General features: G+C 38.6%; 1 protein-coding gene across 3 annotated transcripts in view; it reads right to left on the bottom strand.

Annotated features, from left to right (window-relative positions):
• Positions 1-20,834, bottom strand: part of LOC102988942 (solute carrier family 25 member 16) — a 74,745-nt gene that overhangs the window by 32,886 nt on the left and 21,025 nt on the right. For 2 of the 3 annotated variants that reach the window (XM_024132084.3, XM_055080954.1), the window contains exons 5-8: positions 19,756-19,877; positions 19,440-19,506; positions 15,230-15,392; positions 10,729-10,797 (exon numbers count right to left, since the gene is read on the bottom strand). In XM_024132084.3, coding sequence (XP_023987852.1) covers positions 10,729-10,797; positions 15,230-15,392; positions 19,440-19,506; positions 19,756-19,877 — 421 coding nt within the window. Of the gene's footprint in view, positions 1-10,724; positions 10,798-15,229; positions 15,393-19,439; positions 19,507-19,755; positions 19,878-20,834 lie in introns of those variants that run through there. The other variant, XM_024132085.2, reaches the window with a different exon arrangement.

Here is a 20,834-nt window from a genome sequence, read left to right on the forward strand (position 1 = left end):
TCCCGGACCGGGGCACGAACCCGTGTCCCCTGCATCGGCAGGCGGACTCTCAACCACTGCGCCACCAGGGAAGCCCTACAAATATTCTTGTATACATTTTTTTCAGGGATGTGTGCTTCTGTTTCTCTTGAGTAAATACCTTGGGGTGATATTTCTGGGCCATGGGTAGGTTTATATTTAGGTTTAACATAAGAAACTGCCAGACCTTTATGCAAGTGGTTGTAATATTTTACACTATCACCGATGATGTTTCAGAATTCCAGTTTCTGCATATACTTGACAATATTTGATGCTATCAGTCTTTTCAGTCTTAATTTGCACATCCCCATCACTAATGAAATTACTTTATCATGTGCTCAGTCATTTGTATATCCTCCTTTGTAAATGTCTGTTCAGATCCTTTGCCCAGGGACTTCCCTGGTGATCCAGTTGTGAAGAATCCGCCTTGCAATGCAGGGGATGCGGGTTTGATTCCCGATTAGGGAAATAAGATCCCACATGCCGTGGGGCAACTAAGCCCACGTGCTGCAACTACTGAGCTCGCGCGCCTCAACTAGAGCCCACGTGCGGCAAACTACAGAGCCCACGTGCCCTGGAGCCCGCGCCACAACTAGAGAGAGAAAACCCACACGCCACAACTAGAGAGAAGCCAGAGCACCGCAACGAAGAGTCCACGTGCCACAAGGAAAGATCCCATGTGCCTCAACGAAGATCCTGCATGCCGCAACTAAGACCCAACACAGCCAAAAATAAATTAAATAAATAAATAATAAATAGGGCCTCCCTGGTGGCGCAGTGGTTGAGAATCCACCTGCCAATGCAGGGGACACGGATTCGAGCCCTGGTTCGGGAAGATCCCACGTGCCGCGGAGCAACTAAGCCCGTGCGCCACAACTACTGAGCCTGCGCTCTAGAGCCCGTGAGCCACAGCTGCTGAAGTCCATGCGCCTGAAGCCTATGCTCCGCAACAGGAGAAGCCACCACAATGAGAAGCCCGCGCACCGCAATGAACAGTAGCCCCCGCTCGCGGCAACTAGAGAAAGCCCGAGCACAGCAACAAAGACCTAACACAGCCAAAAATAAATAAATAAAATAAACTTAAAAGTAATAATAATAATAAATAAATCTTTTTTTTTTTTTTTTTTTTTTTTGTGGTATGCGGGCCTCCCTCTGTTGCGGCCTCTCCCGTTGCGGAGCACAGGCTCCGGACGCGCAGGCGCAGCGGCCATGGCTCACGGGCCCAGCCGCTCCGCGGCATGTGGGATCCTCCCAGACCGGGGCGCGAACCCGGTTCCCCTGCATCGGCAGGCGGACGCGCAACAACTGCGCCACCAGGGAAGCCCTAAATAAATCTTTTTTAAAAATCCTTTGCCCATTTTTTTCTTAACTGCATTGTTCTTTTATTATTGAATTACAAAATAGTTTTTTTCTTTTTTGGATGTGCCAAACGGCGTGGGATTTTAGGTCCCCGACCAGGGATTGAACTCAGGACCTCGGCAGTGAGAGCTCAAAGTCCTAACCACTGGACCACAGGGAATTCCCCAGGAATTCTTTATATAATTCTTAATAAAAGACTTGTCAGATAGGTTTTGTATTTTCTCCCCATCTGTGGCTTGCCTATTCATTTTCTTAACAGAATTGTAACCCAGCAGGACCCTATAGGGCCTTCCCCAAATCCTCTGCTTTAGCTCCTCTCTGAAGTCCCTAGATAATAGTATCTGATACACATTTCCTGAGTAGTTCTATAGATGTGAAAACCCCCCACCAAATGGAAGATGTTTGTTTTGTTTTTTGGCCACACCATGCAGCTTGTGGGATCTCAGTTCCCCGACCAGGGACTGAACCTGGGCCACAGTAGGAAAAGCCCGGCATCCTAACCACTAGACCACCAGGAAACTCCCTGGAAGGTGTAAACTACTTGATGATCATGAACACATAGCCCCCAGGCCTGCTGGAGCCTGACTGATGATGTTAACCCCTGTGACACTGCCCTGTTACCTCACAAGCTGATCACATACCCTGCGACCCCACCCCCTCACCTGGCCTTTAAAAATGCTTTGCTGAAACCCTTCGGGGAGTTTGGGGTTTTTAGAGCATGAGCCCTCCATCCTTCTTGTATTGGCGCCTTATAGTAAATGCTGCACTTTCCTTCACCACAACCCAGTGTCAGTAGCTTTACTGCAGTGGTGAGCAGACCCAAGTTTGGTTCGGTAACAATATCTTTAGATATGCGAAAGTTGTAATCTTTATGAAGTCTAATTTATCCATTTTTCTTCTATGCTTTTCACTTTCTGTGACCTGTGGAATCCTTGCCAACCCCTAGGAAATAGAGATATTCTCCTTTGTTTTCTTCTTGAAGTTTATTGTTTTATTTTTCATTTAGGTTTATGATCCATCTAATATTAATTTTTGTGTGGTATGAGGTAGAGAATGAGTTGTGTTCCCCCCTCACCATCCCCCCAACCATGTGCATATCCAGTTTTTCCAGTAGCACCTGTACAAGACTACCCTTCCCCCATGGGATTGCTTTGGCACCTTGTTAAAAAAAAATCAAACGACTATATAAGTATAGGTCCATTTCTGGCTCTCTATTCTGTTCTTCTGATGTTTGTGACTCCTTATGCCAGTATCACATTGTCATGATTACTACAGCTTTACAGTAAGTCATACAGACAGGTACTGTATGTCTTTGTTCTTTTTAAAGATCGCTTTGGGTATTCTAGGTACTTCACATTTCTATATAAATTTTAGAATCAGGTTGTGAATTTCTACAAAGAGCCTGTTGAAATTATGATTGAGATTACATTAGACCTAAAAATCAGTTTGAGAAGTATTGATTCCTTTAAAATATAGAGACTTCTAATGCATTAACCTGGTTTCTCTCTCCAATTATATAGATTTTCTTTAATGTCTCTCAGCGACATTTTGTAATTGTCAGTGTAAAGCTCTTGCATATATTTTGTTAAATTTAAGTATATATTTTTTTCACAAGTTTTTAAAAATTTATTTTATTTACTTTTTTTTTGGCTGTGTTGGGTCTTCTTTGCTGTGCGCAGGCTTCTCATCGTGGTGACTTCTCTTTTTGCGGAGCACAGGCTCTAGGCACGCGGGCTTCAGTAGTTGTGGCTCACAGGCTCTAAAGCATAGGCTCAGTAGTTGTGGCACACAGGCTTAGTTGCTCCGCGGCATGTGGGATCTTCCCGGACCAGGGCTCGAACCTGTGTCCCCTGCATTGGCAGGCGGATTCTTAACCACTGCGGCACCAGGGAAGCCCTAAGTATATTTTTTGATGCCATTTTAAATGAAATTGTTTTTCAATTGCTTCCTGCTAGTATATAAAAATACAATCTTTAAAGTTTACCTTAGGACTTTCCTGGTGGTCCAGTGGTTAAGATGCCACACTTCCAATGCAGGGGGCACAGGTTTGATCCCTAGTCAGGGAACTAAGATCCCACATGGCGCATGGTGCGGCCAAAAAAATAAGATAAATAAAATTTACCTTATATCCTGAGACTTTGCCAGCAGTTGTTTTGTAGATTCATTAAGACTTTCTATGTAAATAATCATGTCATCTACAACTAGAGGCAGTTTTACTTCTTCCTTTCTGATCTTTATGCTTTTTATTTCACTTTCTTACTTAAGTTCACTGGTTAAATAGAAGTTCTGACACTGGGCATCCTTGCCTTCTACTGATCTTAGGAGGAAAGCATTCAATATTTCACTATTAAATATGATGCTAGCTGTAGGTTTTTCATGAATATTTGCTATGGTTATCTAATCTATGTAAAAAACAAAAACCTCCAAAACTTAGTGTCTTTAAACAACAATCTTTTTTTAATTAATTAATTTATTTATTTTTGTGGCATGTGGGATCTTAGTTCCCGAACCAGTGATCAAACCTGCGCTCCCCGTAGTGGAAGCGAGGAGCCCTAACCACTGGACGGCCAGGGACGTCCCCGACAATCATTTTTTTAGCTATGAATTTTCATTTTGGGCAGGGATCTGTGAGGAGAGCTTTTCTCTGTCCATGAAGCATCAGCTGGAAGCTGGAGGATCCACCCTGAAGATGGCTTACTCAAATGGCTGGCAAGTTGAGGTTGGCTGACAGTTTCTCTACAGGGGCTGCCTGGCTTCCTCACAGCATGTTGTGAGGATTCCAAGAGCAAGCATTCCAAAAGACCAGATGGAAGCTATTTCAGCTTTATGACGTAATTTCATAAGTAACACAGCATCACTTCCACTGTAGACACAAGCCCACTCAACCAGCTGTAAGGGGAGGGAACGGTCTCTCCCTCTTGATAGGATGAGTGTCAATGACACGAGAAGAACATGTGAGATGAGATGTACGGTTGGAAAATCAATCTGACAAAATGCTCTATCAGATTGACGAAGGTCTAACCTAATGTGATTAATTTTTATAATGTATCAATTTTGAATTTTGCCAAGTGCTTTTTCTGCATCTATTGAAGAATCATGTGTTTTTCTCCTTTATTCTGTGATTACAGGAAATTACACTATTGACTTAAGATTGTGAAACAACTTGGCATTCCTAGGATAAACCCAATTTCGTCACAATAAACTTTTTATGTTTTGCTGGATTTGATTTGCTAATATGCTGTTAAAGATTTTTCCATCTTTGTTCCTGAAGGATACTGGTTGGTAATTTTATTTTTCTGTAACAACTTGGTCAGGTTTGGGCATCAGGGTTACAGTGGCATCATAAAAGTGCTGTCTTCTAATTTCTGAAAGTTTGTATAAAGTTATTTCTTTCTTAGATGTCCAATAGAATTCACAATCTGAGCCTGGAGTTTTCTTTGTGGAAGGATTTTTGATAAATTCAGTTTCTTTAATTGGTTATGCAGATTTGTTTCACCTACATCAGTTTTGGTTGTGATTTTCAAAGCCTCTGTCCATTTCATCTAAGTCATCAAATTCCTTAGCAAAGAGTTATTTAGAAATCCCGTATTATCTTTTTAACATCCATAGGATCCATAGTAATGTCATCTTTTTCATTATTTTTTTTTTTGGCCACGCCGCATGGCTTGTGGGATCTTAGTTTCCCAACCAGGGATTGAACCCGGGCCTTTAGCAGTTAAAGCGTGGAGTCCTAACCACTGGACCACCAGGGAATTCCCCATTCTTTTTTTTTTTTTTTTTTTTTAATTTTATTTTATTTTATTTTTTTTGTGGTACGCGGGCCTCTCACTGCTGTGGCCTCTCCCGTTGCGGAGCACAGGCTCCGGACGCTCAGGCCCAGCGGCCATGGCTCACGGGCCCAGCCGCTCTGCGGCATGTGGGATCCTCCCGGACCGGGGCACGAACCCGTGTCCCCTGCATTAGCAGGCGGACTCCCAACCACTGCGCCACCAGGGAAGCCCACCCATTCTTGATATTGGTAATTTATGTTCCTTTTCAGTTATCAGTCTAGCTAAGAGCTTACCAATTTTGTTGATCTCTTCAAAATACCAATTTTGGGGTTTGTTATTTTCTCTATTGTCTGTTTTTAATTTTGTTGATTTCTGTTGTTTTTTATTTTGTTATGTTGTTTGTTTGTTTGTTTTGGCTGCGCCGGCATGTGGGATCTTAATTCCCCAACTGGGGATCGAACCCACGCCCCCTGCATTGGAAGCACAGAGTCAACCACTGGACCACCAGAGAATTTCCTGATTTCTGTTTTAAGGGCACATAATTGTTGATAAAGCAGAGTGATCTTTGTAAAAATATAATCAGGCAATTTTATTCCCCTACTGAAAACCTTCAAGGCTTCCCATTGCATTTAGAATAAAAGACAAAATCATTACTATATCCTATAGAGCCCTAAATACATTGATCTGCCCTTTGTCTACTTCTCCAACCTATTTATTGCTACTCCCTCACTCAGGGAGCTTCATTCACACTGGGCTTAGATCCACCACTTATTGTGTGAACCTGGGCAAGTTACTTGATATCCCTGGGTCTCAATTATCCCAACTGTAAAAAAGGAATATTTAACAGTGCCTAGCTTATAGTACTGTTATAGAGTTAAGGCATCAAAAGTGTTTAAAGGGCTTCCCTGGTGGCGCAGTGGTTGCGCGTCCGCCTGCTGATGCAGGGGAGCCGGGTTCGCGCCCCGGTCTGGGAGGGTCCCACGTGCCGCGGAGCGGCTGGGCTCGTGGGCCATGGCCGCTGAGCCTGCGCGTCCGGAGCCTGTGCTCCGCAACGGGAGAGGCCGCAGCAGAGGGAGGCCCGCATACCACAAAAAAAAAAAAAAAAAAGAAAGTGCTTAAAATAAGGAATGGAACATAGTAAATCCTCAGGAAATATACATAACTTACTATTTGTCATTGATTTCTAGTTTGTAACAATGTTTAATATTCAAAGAATTGATGTAAGTGTTTAAGTATACAGTTGCCATACAAGTATGTCAGATATCATTGGCCCAGCTCTGCAAGGCAATGCATACTCATATAATATAGGTGTTGTTATTTGCCATTCATCCTGGCTCAAATTAGCAACAAGACATTTCTGTGAAGAAAAAACAAGTTAACTTTCTTTCTAAATTGCTCTTTCCCTGAACTGTTTGTGCCTCGTTTCTCTCCTACTAGAACATTTTCTCCAAAAACAGGGACCCAACCTTTCTTCTGCCCGTCAGTAAACATCACTGAGCAACTATTATGATGTCATACCCTGTGCTCCTTAAAGGGGATGAAGGTATGATTCTGCCCATGAAAGAACCAATTGGGAGGACAAGTAAACATGCAGTAACCAAAAAGTATGGTACATACCCTGTTAGAGAAATACCCAGTGATAGATGCTATTGGGAATCCAAATCAGACTGCAAGTACAGTTAATAGACCTCTCAAGGTATGCCCCCATAATGCTGATATAATCCGTGGCACACAATGGGTGCTGCATAAATGGATGTTGAGTAATCTGGGGGAAAACGTTGTAAGATATTATTATATATACCCACTAACCTTTTCATCTCCATACAGACCCCCATTAAGAGCTAGGAATGGTACCTCACTCATCAATCCCTAAACAAAATCACTGCCCCATTCTATAGATCAGAGGACTGTACCCAATAAAAGGCAAGGAAAGTATTACAATGGAGATCAAAACAGAAACAGTCAATATTCAAATTGAAGATAATCTGTCAAGATTCACTTTGCATTATCAATCTGAAATAAATCAGATAAAAATACTGTCATTATTGTAAGTATTCTTCCATTATGCTTAATATTTGTGCTTCAATAATGCAAATAGTTAAAAGAGAGGAATAATTGTTGAAATATGAATAAAATTTATTTTTAATAACCTATGTATTCTGTAACAGACATAGAATGCAAATTTTTATTTAAAAAAATATTTGCAGTCCTCTTTTATTGTTAACATAACTGAGATACTTATTTTATACATTTAAATTATCTTGAGATTTGATAGCAGTATTTAGCTACAGTGTAGCCGAGAAATGAAAATATACAAAATACTTTTAGGAACACATGTATTTTTACCTGTGGGTACACTTATAAATCATACAAAGATACACATTTATTTTAAAATAAAGACTTTGAAAATGAAACCAGTTCATAAAATTTTTACCAAGTTATGACAAGAAATCTTTTATGCAAAAAAAATAAAAATTGAAGCAGAAATAACACTTTCAATTTAGTTTTCTAATGTCTTAAAAATCACATCAATTCTACAAATTGCTGTTTCTGAGGACAGAACTATAACTGTTCCCCTCCCATTTTTGTCATGCTTATAATAAAACATAAAAACTACTCTAAACATAATAACTGGAATTCTTACATTTTAAACCATTTTAATATAAATGATAGCAATTCAGATCATGTTTTACATTTCTACTTAAGTTTATATTGCACTAAAATTATTTTACATGGAAGAACTAGTTGCTGTGTCATAACATAATACTTGGAAACATTCTTTGACATTCACATCTATATTAATGGATATTTCACAGTCCACTTAAATAAATTTTCTAGTATACATCAAATCATCTAACAAAAACAAATCTATAATGCTAACTTGTTTTGAGAGCAAAGATATTCAGTATTTACTATTACTGTCTTTGGGAAATACATTGACTTTTAAAAACACATTTAAATCACTCAGAAACTGGGAATAACATTTGAGCAATACCTGAAAAATCTTGACTTACTGATGAGTCTCTACATGGTTACTTTTTGAATACAACATTTATCAAAAAATGAAGAGAAAAACTGTTTGTCCTTTTATCCAGTGGAGCAGAATTATGAGAAGAGAAATATTAAGAACAATACTTCAATGCTGGCTTCTAACCTATGTTTTATATAACTTAAAATTTCAGCTCTTATCATTCTGCTGCAATATAACCAAGACTGTTAATAATAATAATAACAGCAACCAACATTAGAGTCTTTGAAAATCATGATTACAATTAAAAGTTTGGAATAGCATGATAAAACTAATGGCAACCTTTTGAATCCCATTTTAAGTTAGTTCTATCCAAATAACACTTTAAAATGGTTTCAAATAACCTTACTGATTAGCCAGCATCAGCTTAGGATTTTTTTGCAATGTTCTAAGATATAACTTTTGGCGTAAAAGTATAGTAAGCACTTTTGATTTGTGATGAATAGAAAAATCAAGTACTAAAATACCAGTGGTTCCTGTGACAGGGTAAATATCCCCCTTCAAGTAATGTTCTCCCCAAATTAAATTAACATTTTATTTTTCCCTCTGAGAGTTTATTAAGGAAAAAAATAATATTTTTTAATTGAGGTGAAAAAACTGCTTCATAAGTTCATATGTTGTAAAAGCCACTGCCTGAGAAGGAACGCAGCGAATGTAATTAAGAGATAAACCACGATATAATCCTTTTCGAATTCCATGGTGTCCATAGACATACTTCATAGTCTCCCGCATGGTACTGAAAGAGAATTGTTAAATGATGACACCTTTATGCCCAGTCACGAAGAGACAATTTCAGGATCCATAACAGCATTTTTAAAAGAAGCTAAAAATGCCATCTTGAATAGCTTTTGGAAGGCAAGTGTTAAAACAAGCTAAAGGACTTCCCTGGTGGCACAGTGGTTAAGAATCCACCTGCCAACGCAGGGGACACGGGTTCGATCCCTGGTCCGGAAGATACCACATGCCGCGGAACAACTAGTGCGCCACAACTACTGAGCCTGCACTCTAGAGCCCGAGAGCCACAACTACTGAAGCCCACGCACCTAGAGCCCATGCTCCGCAACAAGAGAAGCTACCGCAATGAGAAGACCGCGCACTGCAACAAAGAGTAGTCCCTACTCGCCACAACTAGAGAAAGCCCGTGCACAGTAACAAAGAGCCAACGCAGCCAAAAATAAATTAATTAATTAATTATTTTAAAAAAGCTAAAAATTCATAATAAAAGAGCAATTCATTCCAAACAAGTACAAGCATTATGCATAGAATTCCGGGGCTCATTAATACAATATATTTTGTTTGCATTATGTCTGTGACATTTACTAGCAACACTATTTCATAATAATATTTGAAATATTGATGTAGTCTTTTTAAAGGATATATGAGCAGGTGCCCTTTAAACTCTCAAGCTTCTGCTCAAGTTCTATGCTACAATGAGCAAATGGTTATAGAACTAAAGCTTGAAGGACTATCTTCCAGATTTCATCAATAAAGACTTTCTTATTTCACTGTTCTTTCCTTTCAAACCAACATTTTGGGCTTTGTCTTTCTCTTTCAATATGCAACGTAGACTGAAATATTCAAAAAATCTTTTGGGTGAATGAAGGCAATTCATGGTCCTGAATAAACATTCTGCTCTTCCCCTGAGGAACAACACATCACCAATCAAACAGAATGATTCGAAATCTCTACAGATTATAGAAAACTCTAGAGCTGTACTATGCAATAGTGGTAGCCACTAGCCACATGTGGCTACTGAGTACATGAAATGTGGCAAGTCCAAAATAGAGATGTGCTGTGAGTGTAAAATACACCCTGGATTTCAAACACTTAGTATTTTTTTAAAAGGATGTAAAATACTGAAATGTTGAAGTGATAAATTTTAAATATATTGGTTTAAATAAAATATTTTAAAACAATATCATCTGTTTTTTTTTTTTTTTTTTTTTTTTGCGGTATGCGGGCCTGTCACTGCTGTGGCCTCTCCCGTCGAGGAGCACAGGCTCCGGATGCGCAGTCCCAGCGGCCATGGCTCACAGGCCCAGCCGCTCCGCGGCACGTGGGATCCTCCCGGACCGGGGCATGAACCCGCGCCCCCTGCATCGGCAGGCGGACCCCCCAACCACTGCGCTACTAGGGAAGCCCCATCTGTTTCTTTTTATACTTTTTTAATGTGATTAGGTTACCAGAAATTTTTAAATTACATATGTGGCTCACATCATATTTCTATTTAACAGAGCTGCTCTAAAATTAAACTTGTTTTTGGTTTTTTTTGGCCGCAAGGCTTGTGGGATCTTAGTTTCCTGATCAGGGATCGAACCCTGGCCCCCACAGTGAAAGCACCAAGTCCTAACCACTGGACCACCAGGGAATTCCCTAAAATGAAAATTTTAATAGGAGGATTAGGACCTGATTAAATTCAGTTTACCAAAGAATACCATGGGAGGTAAAATGAAAGCTCTAGACTAATAGTGAGATCACAGTCCTATCTCCCTACTCTTGCTATACACATTACATTTCCTAAAGAAATTGAACAATGACAAATGAAGAACTTACAGGCACTTTTCAAATTCTGGAAGAACAGTTCCTAACTGCATTCGCCGACGTGTTACATCAAATGGGTAGCTAAAAGAAGAAAAAGAAGGACTTAAAAATGATTTTTAGTTTTCTACTCAGCAATTATTGAATACAAAGCCCTATGTATGCTAGAAAATAATGTGTTCCTATTCTCTTACTGTTTTGTCTAATCTGGGAATCAGGATATAGGCATATGAATAAAATCAAAAATACAGAGGTCTCCTTGCCTTTGCCTAAGTGGTTCCCTTGGGTTAAATGATTCTTCTCTTTCATCACCCAATATCAAGTTCTATTTATTCCCCCAAACCAAATTAAATGCCACTTCCTGAGGAAACAGACTGAGTGCTTTCCATTGTTGTAACCCTAAGACAGGGTTTCTTAACTTTGGCACTATTGCCATTTTGGGTTGGATAATTCTTAGTTGTGGGAGCTGTCCTGGGCATTGTAGGGTGTTTAGGTAAATCCCTGGCTTCTACCCACTAGATGCCAGTAGCACACCCCCAGTTGTAACAACCAAAAATGTCTCCAGACATTAATAAACGTCCAGTAGAGGCGAAACCACCCCAGTTAAGAACCACTACCCTAAGAGTATTCAGCAAGTGCCCCTGTATACAGTATGCCAACAAAAAATTCTCCTTAAGGCCTAAATTAACAATACAGATAATCGCATTTAGAGGATAGAGAAAATTCTATGTGAAAAGATTGCCTGATTCTGCAACTATGTATGGTGACGAATGTTAACTAGACTTATTGTCGTGATCATTTTACCATATATACAAATATCAAATCATTATGTTATATACCAGAAACTAATATAATATTGTTAATTATACCTTTAAAAAATTTTTAAAGATTGCCTAAAATGAAATATACAAAAGTAATCTCTTAGGAGTGGGACCCCAGGTGATTTTTTTTTTATTACTTTTTTGGGGCTAATGTTGACTGCTTATGTTAGGTTCCATGCTAAGCAATTTACATACATTATCTCATTCCATCTTTACAACAATTGTGTGAAGTAGGTACTGTTATCTCAATATTAAGATAAGAAAATTGAGTCTTAGGGCTTCCCTGGTGGCGCAGTGGTTGAGAATCTGCCTGCCAATGCAGGGGACACGGGTTCGAGCCCTGGTCTGGGAAGATCCCACATGCCGCGGAGCAACTGGGCCCGTGAGCCACAACTACTGAGCCTGCGCGTCTGGAGCCTGTGCTCCACAACAAGAGAGGCCGAGATAGTGAGAGGCCCGAGCACCGCGATGAAGAGTAGCCCCCGCTCACCGCAACTAGAGAAAGCACTCGCACAGAAACGAAGATCCAAGACAGCCAAAAATAAATAAATAAATAATTTTTTTTAAAAAAAGAAAAAAAAAAAGAAACTTGAGTCTTAGAGACATTTTCCATGTCATAAAGCTGCTACTTCCCTATTCAAAGCTCTCGTTTATACATATATATATACACACATATGTATATATACATACATACATATATATAATATATACATAAGTGATAAATGACAAAAATAATTATATACTTTTATATACATTTAAATTTACTATGAAATAATTATAATAAAAAAACCACCCATGTACCAACCAAACAGCTTAAGAAATAACATTACTAATAGATGAAGAGCTCTATGCATCTAAGCAGCATCTCCATGAATTACCTTTTTTTTTTTTGGCCTTGCTTTTGGCCCTGCTCCCCAACCAGGGATCCAACACATGCCCCCTGCAGTGAAAGTGCGGGGTCCTAACCACTGGACCACCAGGGAATTCCCCTCCATGAATTATCTTTTTTTAAATTTTAAAAATATTTATTTATTTTTGGCTGTGTGGGGTCTTCGTTGCTGCACGCAGGCTTTCTCTGTTGCGGCGAGTGGGGGCTACTCTTCGTTGTGGTACGCGTGCTTCTCGTTGTGGTGGCTTCTCTTGTTGTGGAGCACGGGCTCTAGGCGTGTGGGCTTCAGTAGTTGTGGCACGTGGGCTCAGTAGTTGTGGTGCATGGGCTTAGTGGGATGTGGGATCTTCCCAGACCAGGGCTCGAACCCGTGTCCCCTGCCTTGGCAGGCGGATTCTTAACCACTGCGCCACCAGGGAAGTCCTGAATTATCTTTTAATGGGAGGTGGAGAGAGGAAAAAACTTTATGGGGAATAAAGGGACCAAAACCTCAACCTGAAGGATTCAGTTTCCAAGCAGGAAAAGATGTGTCTGGGTAGAAGGGAATTGATTAATAAAGAGAAAGTAAGAAGACAAAGTACAAGGATCAGAACTAGGGAAATAACAATGGGAAAGAAAGAAAATAACATTCTAGGTAATGTTTTTAATTAAAAAAATGACAAAAATATTTGGATATGTACAATGTGAAAAATGATCTCAAGGTATTATCAGGACTAGAAGATTAATGGTGATCAATAACAAACAGGAAAGTTGGGGGCCGGGGACAGACATGAAAAAGAAGACAAGGAAGCAGTATATGAATTACAGAGCTTGAACTGAGGACAGAAGTCCAGGTAGAAACATCCCAGAGCTTGCTAGAGAAGTAATGAGAGTCAGCAATGAAGATTTAAATAGAATTAGTTATCTGTACAGAGAGGACCATTGAAACCATAAAGATAGATGAGCTATTCTGATGCTTACGGGAAGAGCAGAGGACCAAAGTCTGGTTAGGCCTTAAAAAAATCAGCACAGATAGGTAGGAGGAGGAAGACATGAATCAGCAACATACCTGAAAAGGGAAAGTTGCCGCAACTAAGAGTTCGCATGTCACAACTATAGATCCCACATGCAGCACCGAAGATCCCATGTGCCGCAACTAAGACCCAGAGCAGCCAAATAAATAAATAAATATTTTTTAAAAAAAGAGTCAGTGGGTGTAGAATATAGCTTATGAAGTAAGTGGAAAAGAGAAGACAGATTTTAAAGATCTAAATTGGAAGTAAATAAAAAAGAAAAGGGGCAGTAAAACCAAGAAGAGAACCAGAATAGCTAGAGGTGATCATGTCTCTGCAAATGAACAAGGTTCCGCAGCCATGTTTCTAAAAGTAAACTACACACCTTTTTTTTTTTTTTTTTTTTAATTTGGCTGTGTCAGGTCTTAGTTGCAGCATGCGGGATCACTGTTGCCGCATTCAGGATCTTTAGTTGCGGCATGCGAACTCTTAGTTGCGGCATGTGGGATCTAGTTCCCTGACCAGGGATTGAACCCAGGCCCCCTGCACTGGGAGCACAGAGTCTTAGGCACTGGACCACCAGGGAAGTCCCTACACCTTTTTTCCTTTACTTTCAGTCTAGTATGATCTGCTCCCACACACAAGTATACTGAATCTGCCTTCACAAAAGTAATCCTTCATTGTGAAATCCGATGAATACCTTACTTTTCAGTACTTATCTTACTTTGAGTTTTCTTTATCCATTGGATACTCTTTTTTGAGCCTTTGTGACACTACTATTTCCTGTTGTCTTCCTGTTTTTCAGGATTCTCCTCAGTCACAGAGAGCTTCCCTTCTTCCTGTTCCTGAAAAGTTCCTGCTTCTTAGTATTCCAGCCATTTTTTTATCTCATCTACCCAATCTCTCTTGGTCTACAGAAATTCTCTAAAGCCAACTTTCCAATTAGACTTTCCACCTAATTTATCTATGTCCCTAATACACTTATATTAATATAAAACTCCCTTGCATTGCTACTGTCTTAATAAGAGTATAGGCTTCTTGGGACTTCCCTGGTGGCATAGTGGTTGAGAATCCGCCTGCCAATGCGGGGACACGGGTTCAAGCCCTGGTCCAGAAGATCCCACATGCCGCGGAGCAACTAAGCCTGTGAGCCACAGCTACTAAGCCTGCGCGCTAGAGCCCGTGCTCCGCAACAAGAGAAGCCACCACAATGAGAAGCCCCTGCACCGCAACAAAGTGTAGCCCCGACTCTCTGCAACTAGAGAAAGCCTGCATGCAGCAACAAAGACCCAAGGCAGCCAAAAAAAAAAAAAAAAAAGAGTATAGGCTTCTTGAGGCAATACTTTTGTTTTTCCTTCAGTGAAACTCCCAATGCCTAGCATACTGACTGGCACAAAGTAGGCCTTCAAGATTTAGTGCAAGAGAAGTTGTACCTACACACATACACACACACACACACACACACACACACACAAAATAAATGGCTCAAATTTCAGAAAACTCATACAGGCATTCATGAGGAAATATGGATGAAAACTATAGTGTTTCTTTCTAGCTTTCTTCTTCCTTTCTTTCTTTTAAAATCCACAGAAATTGAGTAGGTTCAAACTAATTTGGTCAATTTGGCACGAAGTTATTTATAATATGCTTAAAGTGCAGGCACATTGGAAAAAATGTATTAAATTAATATTTATATTTCGCAAGGGATCCTGTGTTTTAATAATCTATTAGAAAAAATAAGACAACTAACCAATGCTAAAAATCAGTATTGGATAAATGTAATTTGACTTAATTAAGTTGATGAAGAAACTTACGATATTGTCTGTGCTATTGCTCCAGCAACACCACCACAAAGTAAGTTTATGTGAGTTTTCAAAACTAAGACATTAGGATTGTCTGATGAAGGTCTGCCAAGAAGGGTAGGAGCATGGGAAAGCCCAACACTCTTTAAGGTACCAAAAGTAAAAAATGAAACACCTGAAAAACAAAATATAAATTCACCACGATGCTTAAAAGAATGTGAGCTGTGAGAAGACATCATTCTTACATAATAACCAATTAACTCAAGGGATTAACTACGCATTTCCTGATTTCCAATGTTTGGCTTAATCTAAGATAAAAAGATTTAATTAATGTTTACAAATAACCTAAAGATAAAAAAATTACCACCTATAAAAAATTCTACATTGGTTTTTCACACACTAATAATGTTCAGTTCACTGAATAAAGGTAGTAGTTGAGTATAATGCCACCTTACACATGAATAGAATTGAACAGTTTTCCAAGGTTTTACATAAGTAAAAGTTAAATTAATGCTTAGTAACCTTAAGTAAACATGACATATTTACAATAACAATGATGGTGATAATGTAAGGTAGAGGCAAGAAATTCAAAAGCGATAAAGCATTGTTATTTCAATTCAGTGTCTAATGTTGTCTTCAAGGAAGAGTTATGACAATGAGAGACTCACCAGACACATGGAATCTAATGAATATTGAATTAAGTTATTGATAATGTGCAGTTGGTGCTGGCTGAATATTTACACGATTTTATAATAAAAGGATTAAAGTCATACATTAAAAAAATTAACAGAACTCAAGTATACTTATCAACTAAACATTACTCAAGATATCTTGATATCTACTGAATTTTAAAAACATATTGAAAAAGATACTTGATTCTTAAGAACAAATAAGCACTAACAAAAATTCAGACTAGGATAACACCTCAATATATGCATTTATTCTTTGTATAAAATTCTTATGATCTTATAGTATTTTATAATGATGCTATACAACTTTAGAATATTCATACACTTTTTTTTTAAAGAAGTGGTTTTTATTTTTTAATTTTATTTTTATTTATTTATTTTTGGTTGCATCGGGTCTTCGTTGCTGCGCGCGGGCCTTCTCTAGATGTGGCAAATGGGGGCTACTCTTTGTTGCGGTGCGCAGGCTTCTCATTGCTGTGGCTTCTCCTGTTGCAGAGCACGGGCTCTAGGCATGTGGGTCCCAGCAGTTGTGGCACATGGGCTAAGTAGTTGTGGCACACGGGCTTAGCTGCTCCGCGGCGTGTGGGATCCTCCCAGAGCAGAGCTCGAACCCGTGTCCCCTGCATTGGCAGGTGGATTCCCAACCCCTGTGCCACCAGGGAAGTCCCCATACACTTTTATATATGGGAAATCTATTCTATAGACTTAAATACAGAAATTTTAACCACAGGAAAAGCTCACAACAAGGAAATTCATAGCAAATTAAACACAAGTAGAAAAAAAATAGAAATACCTTAATTATGTGGAATGGTATTCACTGAAATATGACACAATTAATAAAAATGTGAATAGTATTCAGAAATATGAAAAACATTTGGGAAATGGGAAAAAATTAAGAAACAAAATTATATACATACTATAATTATGTAAAAAATGTATTTCAAAAACAAAACTAAAAACAAAAAAAATTAGAAAGAGAAAAAAATATAGTAAAAAAACTAAAGAGTTCTGATTCCAGCATACTGGCAGTCCAGGTATTCTGAGGGACTTTGTCATTGCAGAACAACTATATCCATTGCTGGGCTTACAAAAAGGAAGAGAAGGTTTCCAAGAATCCCTAGCAGCACCACCTTCCAAAAATATAATATGGGGCCCACTTGGGAATTGTGGCCCATGAGAGAGTTGGAGTGACTCTACATTTTGATGGCAATAGCAGCCAAGCCATTGAGACAGATCCTGCCACTGGGCCTAGAGAAGATGGAATCATTGGGTCAGAAACTCAGAGGTTAAGATCAAGTAATGGACTCATAATTAAAGACCACTCAAAAAAAGCCACAAGAAATAAAACAAACAACAAACTAAATAAATAAATAAAGACGATCAAGCATAGGAGGAAGCAAATAAACTTATATATTTATAAAATATTGGGAGGGGCTAAGGATTCAGAAAAATAAGCAAACAAGATAAGAAAGGAATAAAAAGAAACGTAAAAAGAAAAAGAGGGCTTCCCTGATGGTGCAGTGGTTAAGAATCCGCCTGCCAATGCAGGGGACACGGGTTTGAGCCCTGGTCCTGGAAGATCTCACATGCTGCGGAGCAGCTAAGCCCGTGCGCCACAACTACTGAGCCTGCACTCTTGAACCTGTGAACCACAACTACTGAGCCTGCATGCCACAACTACTGAAGCCCATGTGCCTAGAGCCCGAGCTCCACAACAACAGAAGCCACCACAATGAGAAGCCCGCACACTGCAAGGAAGAGTAGCCTCCACTTGCCGCAACTAGAGAAAGCATGCGTGCAGCAACGAAGGCCCCATGCAGCCAAAAATAAATAAATAAAACAAATAAATTTATTAAAAAGAATAAAAAAAAGAAAAACAAGTGGAAATCAATAGCAAGGTAAAGAAACAAGTCCAAATATATCAACAATCACAATAACCATTAAGTATACTAACTGGCAATTAAAAGATTTTATTGACCAGATTAAAGAAATACCCAGCTATATATATATAATGATTACAAAATAAATACCTAAAACAAAAACATGACAAAGTAGAAAATGAAAGGATGAAAAAAGATATCCCAGGCAAATATTAACTTGGATCTGGGCAAAAAAAAATTATGAATGGGGGGAATTTGAACAATGACAATATACTAGATGATATTAAGAAAGTTTCATAATGGTAAGACAAATACCATAAGATATTACTTACATGTGGAATCTAAAATATGACACAAATGAACCTATCTATGAAACAGAAACATCATGAACATAGAGAACAGACTGGTGGTTGCCAAGGGGGAGGGGGCTGGGGGAGGGATGGAGTAGGAGGTTGGTGTTAGCAGATGTAAGCTTTTATATATAGAATGGATAAACAACAAGGTCCTACTGCCTAGCACAGAGAATTGTATTCAATATCCTATGATAAACCACAATGGAAAAGGATATATATATTTAAAAAAAGAATGTTGTGTTTCCCTAGTGGCGCAGTGGTTAAGGGTCCACTTGCCAATGCAGGGGACACGGGTTCGAGCTCTGCTCTGGGAAGATCCCACATGCTGCGGAGCAACTAAGCCCGTACACCACAACTACCGAGCCTGCGCTCTAGAGCCCGCGAGCCTCAGCTACTGAAGCCCACGTGCCACAACTACTGAAGCCCGTGCGCCTAGATCCCGTGCTCTGTAACAAGAGAAGCCACCACAATGAGAAGCCCACACACCGCAACGAAGAGTAGCCCCTGCTCACCGCAACTAGAGAAAGCCCACACGCAGCAATGAAGACCCAACGCAGCCAAAAGTAAATAAATTAAATAAATAAATTTATAAAATCAGTAACGAGCCAAAATGCCAAGTATCATCACTTTTACTGACTGCTGCACTGTAGGTCCTTAGCTGGTACAGTAAGATAAGATAAGATAAACATAAAAAGACAAAGAAATAAGGATTTGAACAGAAGTAAGAAAAATGATGTTATTTGCACAGGATGTGATGGTCCACACAGAAAATCCAAAGCATTTACAAGTAACATGATAGCTGGCTATCATATCAACAAGTAGAATAATGGCTACCTATAAAATCATATAAAAATTAAATCAAGCAATAAACTGAAAATGTAATTTTCTAAAAGACACAACAAAACTTATAAGGTGTCTATGAATATATCTAACAAAAATGTCCAAGATCTGTATGCAATTTCATTCAGAATTCCAGCAAGGATTTTTGTGCAACATCAAAAAATGATTCTAAAATGCACATGGAATAGCAAGATGTCTACAGTCCTTACATTCCTGAAAAAAAGGAGCAAGGGACTTGTCCTACCAAATATAAAGACTTACTATAAAACTGCATTCTATTATTGTTTTAAGAAGGAGCACTACAGATCACTGAGGAAAGGAGAAATTAATCAACGACTATCCTTAGGGAGGAAAAAAAGTAATTCTGAACAGATTAGGGGCTTAAATATAAAATGCTAAACTTTAAAATCATTCCTACAAGAAAATGAAAAACAAATATTTTGCCAAATTTAAAACATACCTGCATATGGAGCCATTCCTAATATAGTAGGCATCAAGCCTCTGTAAAATCCAAGGAAACCACCTTCCTTTTGAGTGAAGAAAAATTAGAAGTGAAATTACACTGGGCTCATTATGATAAATGCAAAAGAACAAAAGCATACATTATACAGGAAAAATTATTCTGGACCCACACTGAAACACAGATGTGTTTTCACAATTATGATTAGTATCAGTAATTATAAGTAAAACAATAACTATTCAAAACAATGACATTCAAAACATTTGCCTAAATATAAAAGGACATGTTATAGACAAGAAAAGTAAAAATGAAATACCTTTGCATAAATTGTTTTGAATGCATGAATAATTCCCGTATAAGTGTGTTCCCCTTTCACCTGGAATGCTAGGCGTACTCTAACCATATCAAGAGGGTAAGTACAGATAACTGCTGTCATACCTGAAAAGAAAGCAGAAACTTAAATGTATAAGAATCATATATTATGTGTATATATATACCTTTCCTATCATTAGTAATGCTCTCAAATTATATAGTAATGACGAAAACCCAATGAAATCAAAGTAATATTACTGACAGAATTATATCATAATATTATCAGCTGAAAAACTTGTAAGTAAAAGGGTCAGTTTGTAAAATCTTTTCAAGTTCCTCCCACTGTGAAGTTATAATGTTAGCACCAAAATAGTACAGTGTTAGTGGATCATGTTAGTATTTTTTAAATTCTATTATTTGTCTATTCACAGGTAAGATATCAGAAAAGAAAAACTGACTATCTCCAAAGCACTAGGCAGGATATTTGACTTTTTCCTTATTTTCTCTAATCCTAAAATGGAGAGATGCTTAACCTACCTAAGGAATTCTTTTAAAAATAAAATAAAGGCATCTTTTTAAAAAATTCAAAGCATGGTCACTATATTCTTTTTAAAATTTAGGTAAGGGTAATTCCCTGGTGGTCCAGTGGTTAGGACTCCATGCTCTCACTGTCAAGGGCCTGGGTTCAATGCCTGGTTGGGGAACTAAGATCCTGCCAGCAGAGCAGCTAGGCCAAAAAAAAAAAAACATACAGGAATTCTGAAAAATAAATAAAAAATTTATATAAATTTGTTACTGACTAAACATAATAAAAATATAAATGTCCAAGGTCATAGAAACTATTTTAGGAATAAAGTCTCCTGATAAACAAATTTAGTTTTAAGTTCTAGATTTTCATCAATATATGATTTCAAATTCCATAAACTATCCAGATGAATTTTTTTTAATATTTATTTATTTATTTATTTATTTATTTATTTTTGGCTGCATTGCGTATTCGTTGCAGCGCAGGGGCTTTCTCCAGTTGCGGTGAGCGGGGGCTACTCTTTGTTGCGGTGCGTGAGCTTCTCATTGCGGTGGCTT

The sequence above is a fragment of the Physeter macrocephalus genome, chromosome 20 (assembly GCF_002837175.3).
Source record: "Physeter macrocephalus isolate SW-GA chromosome 20, ASM283717v5, whole genome shotgun sequence".
In the NCBI taxonomy this organism is placed as follows: Eukaryota; Metazoa; Chordata; class Mammalia; order Artiodactyla; family Physeteridae; genus Physeter; species Physeter macrocephalus.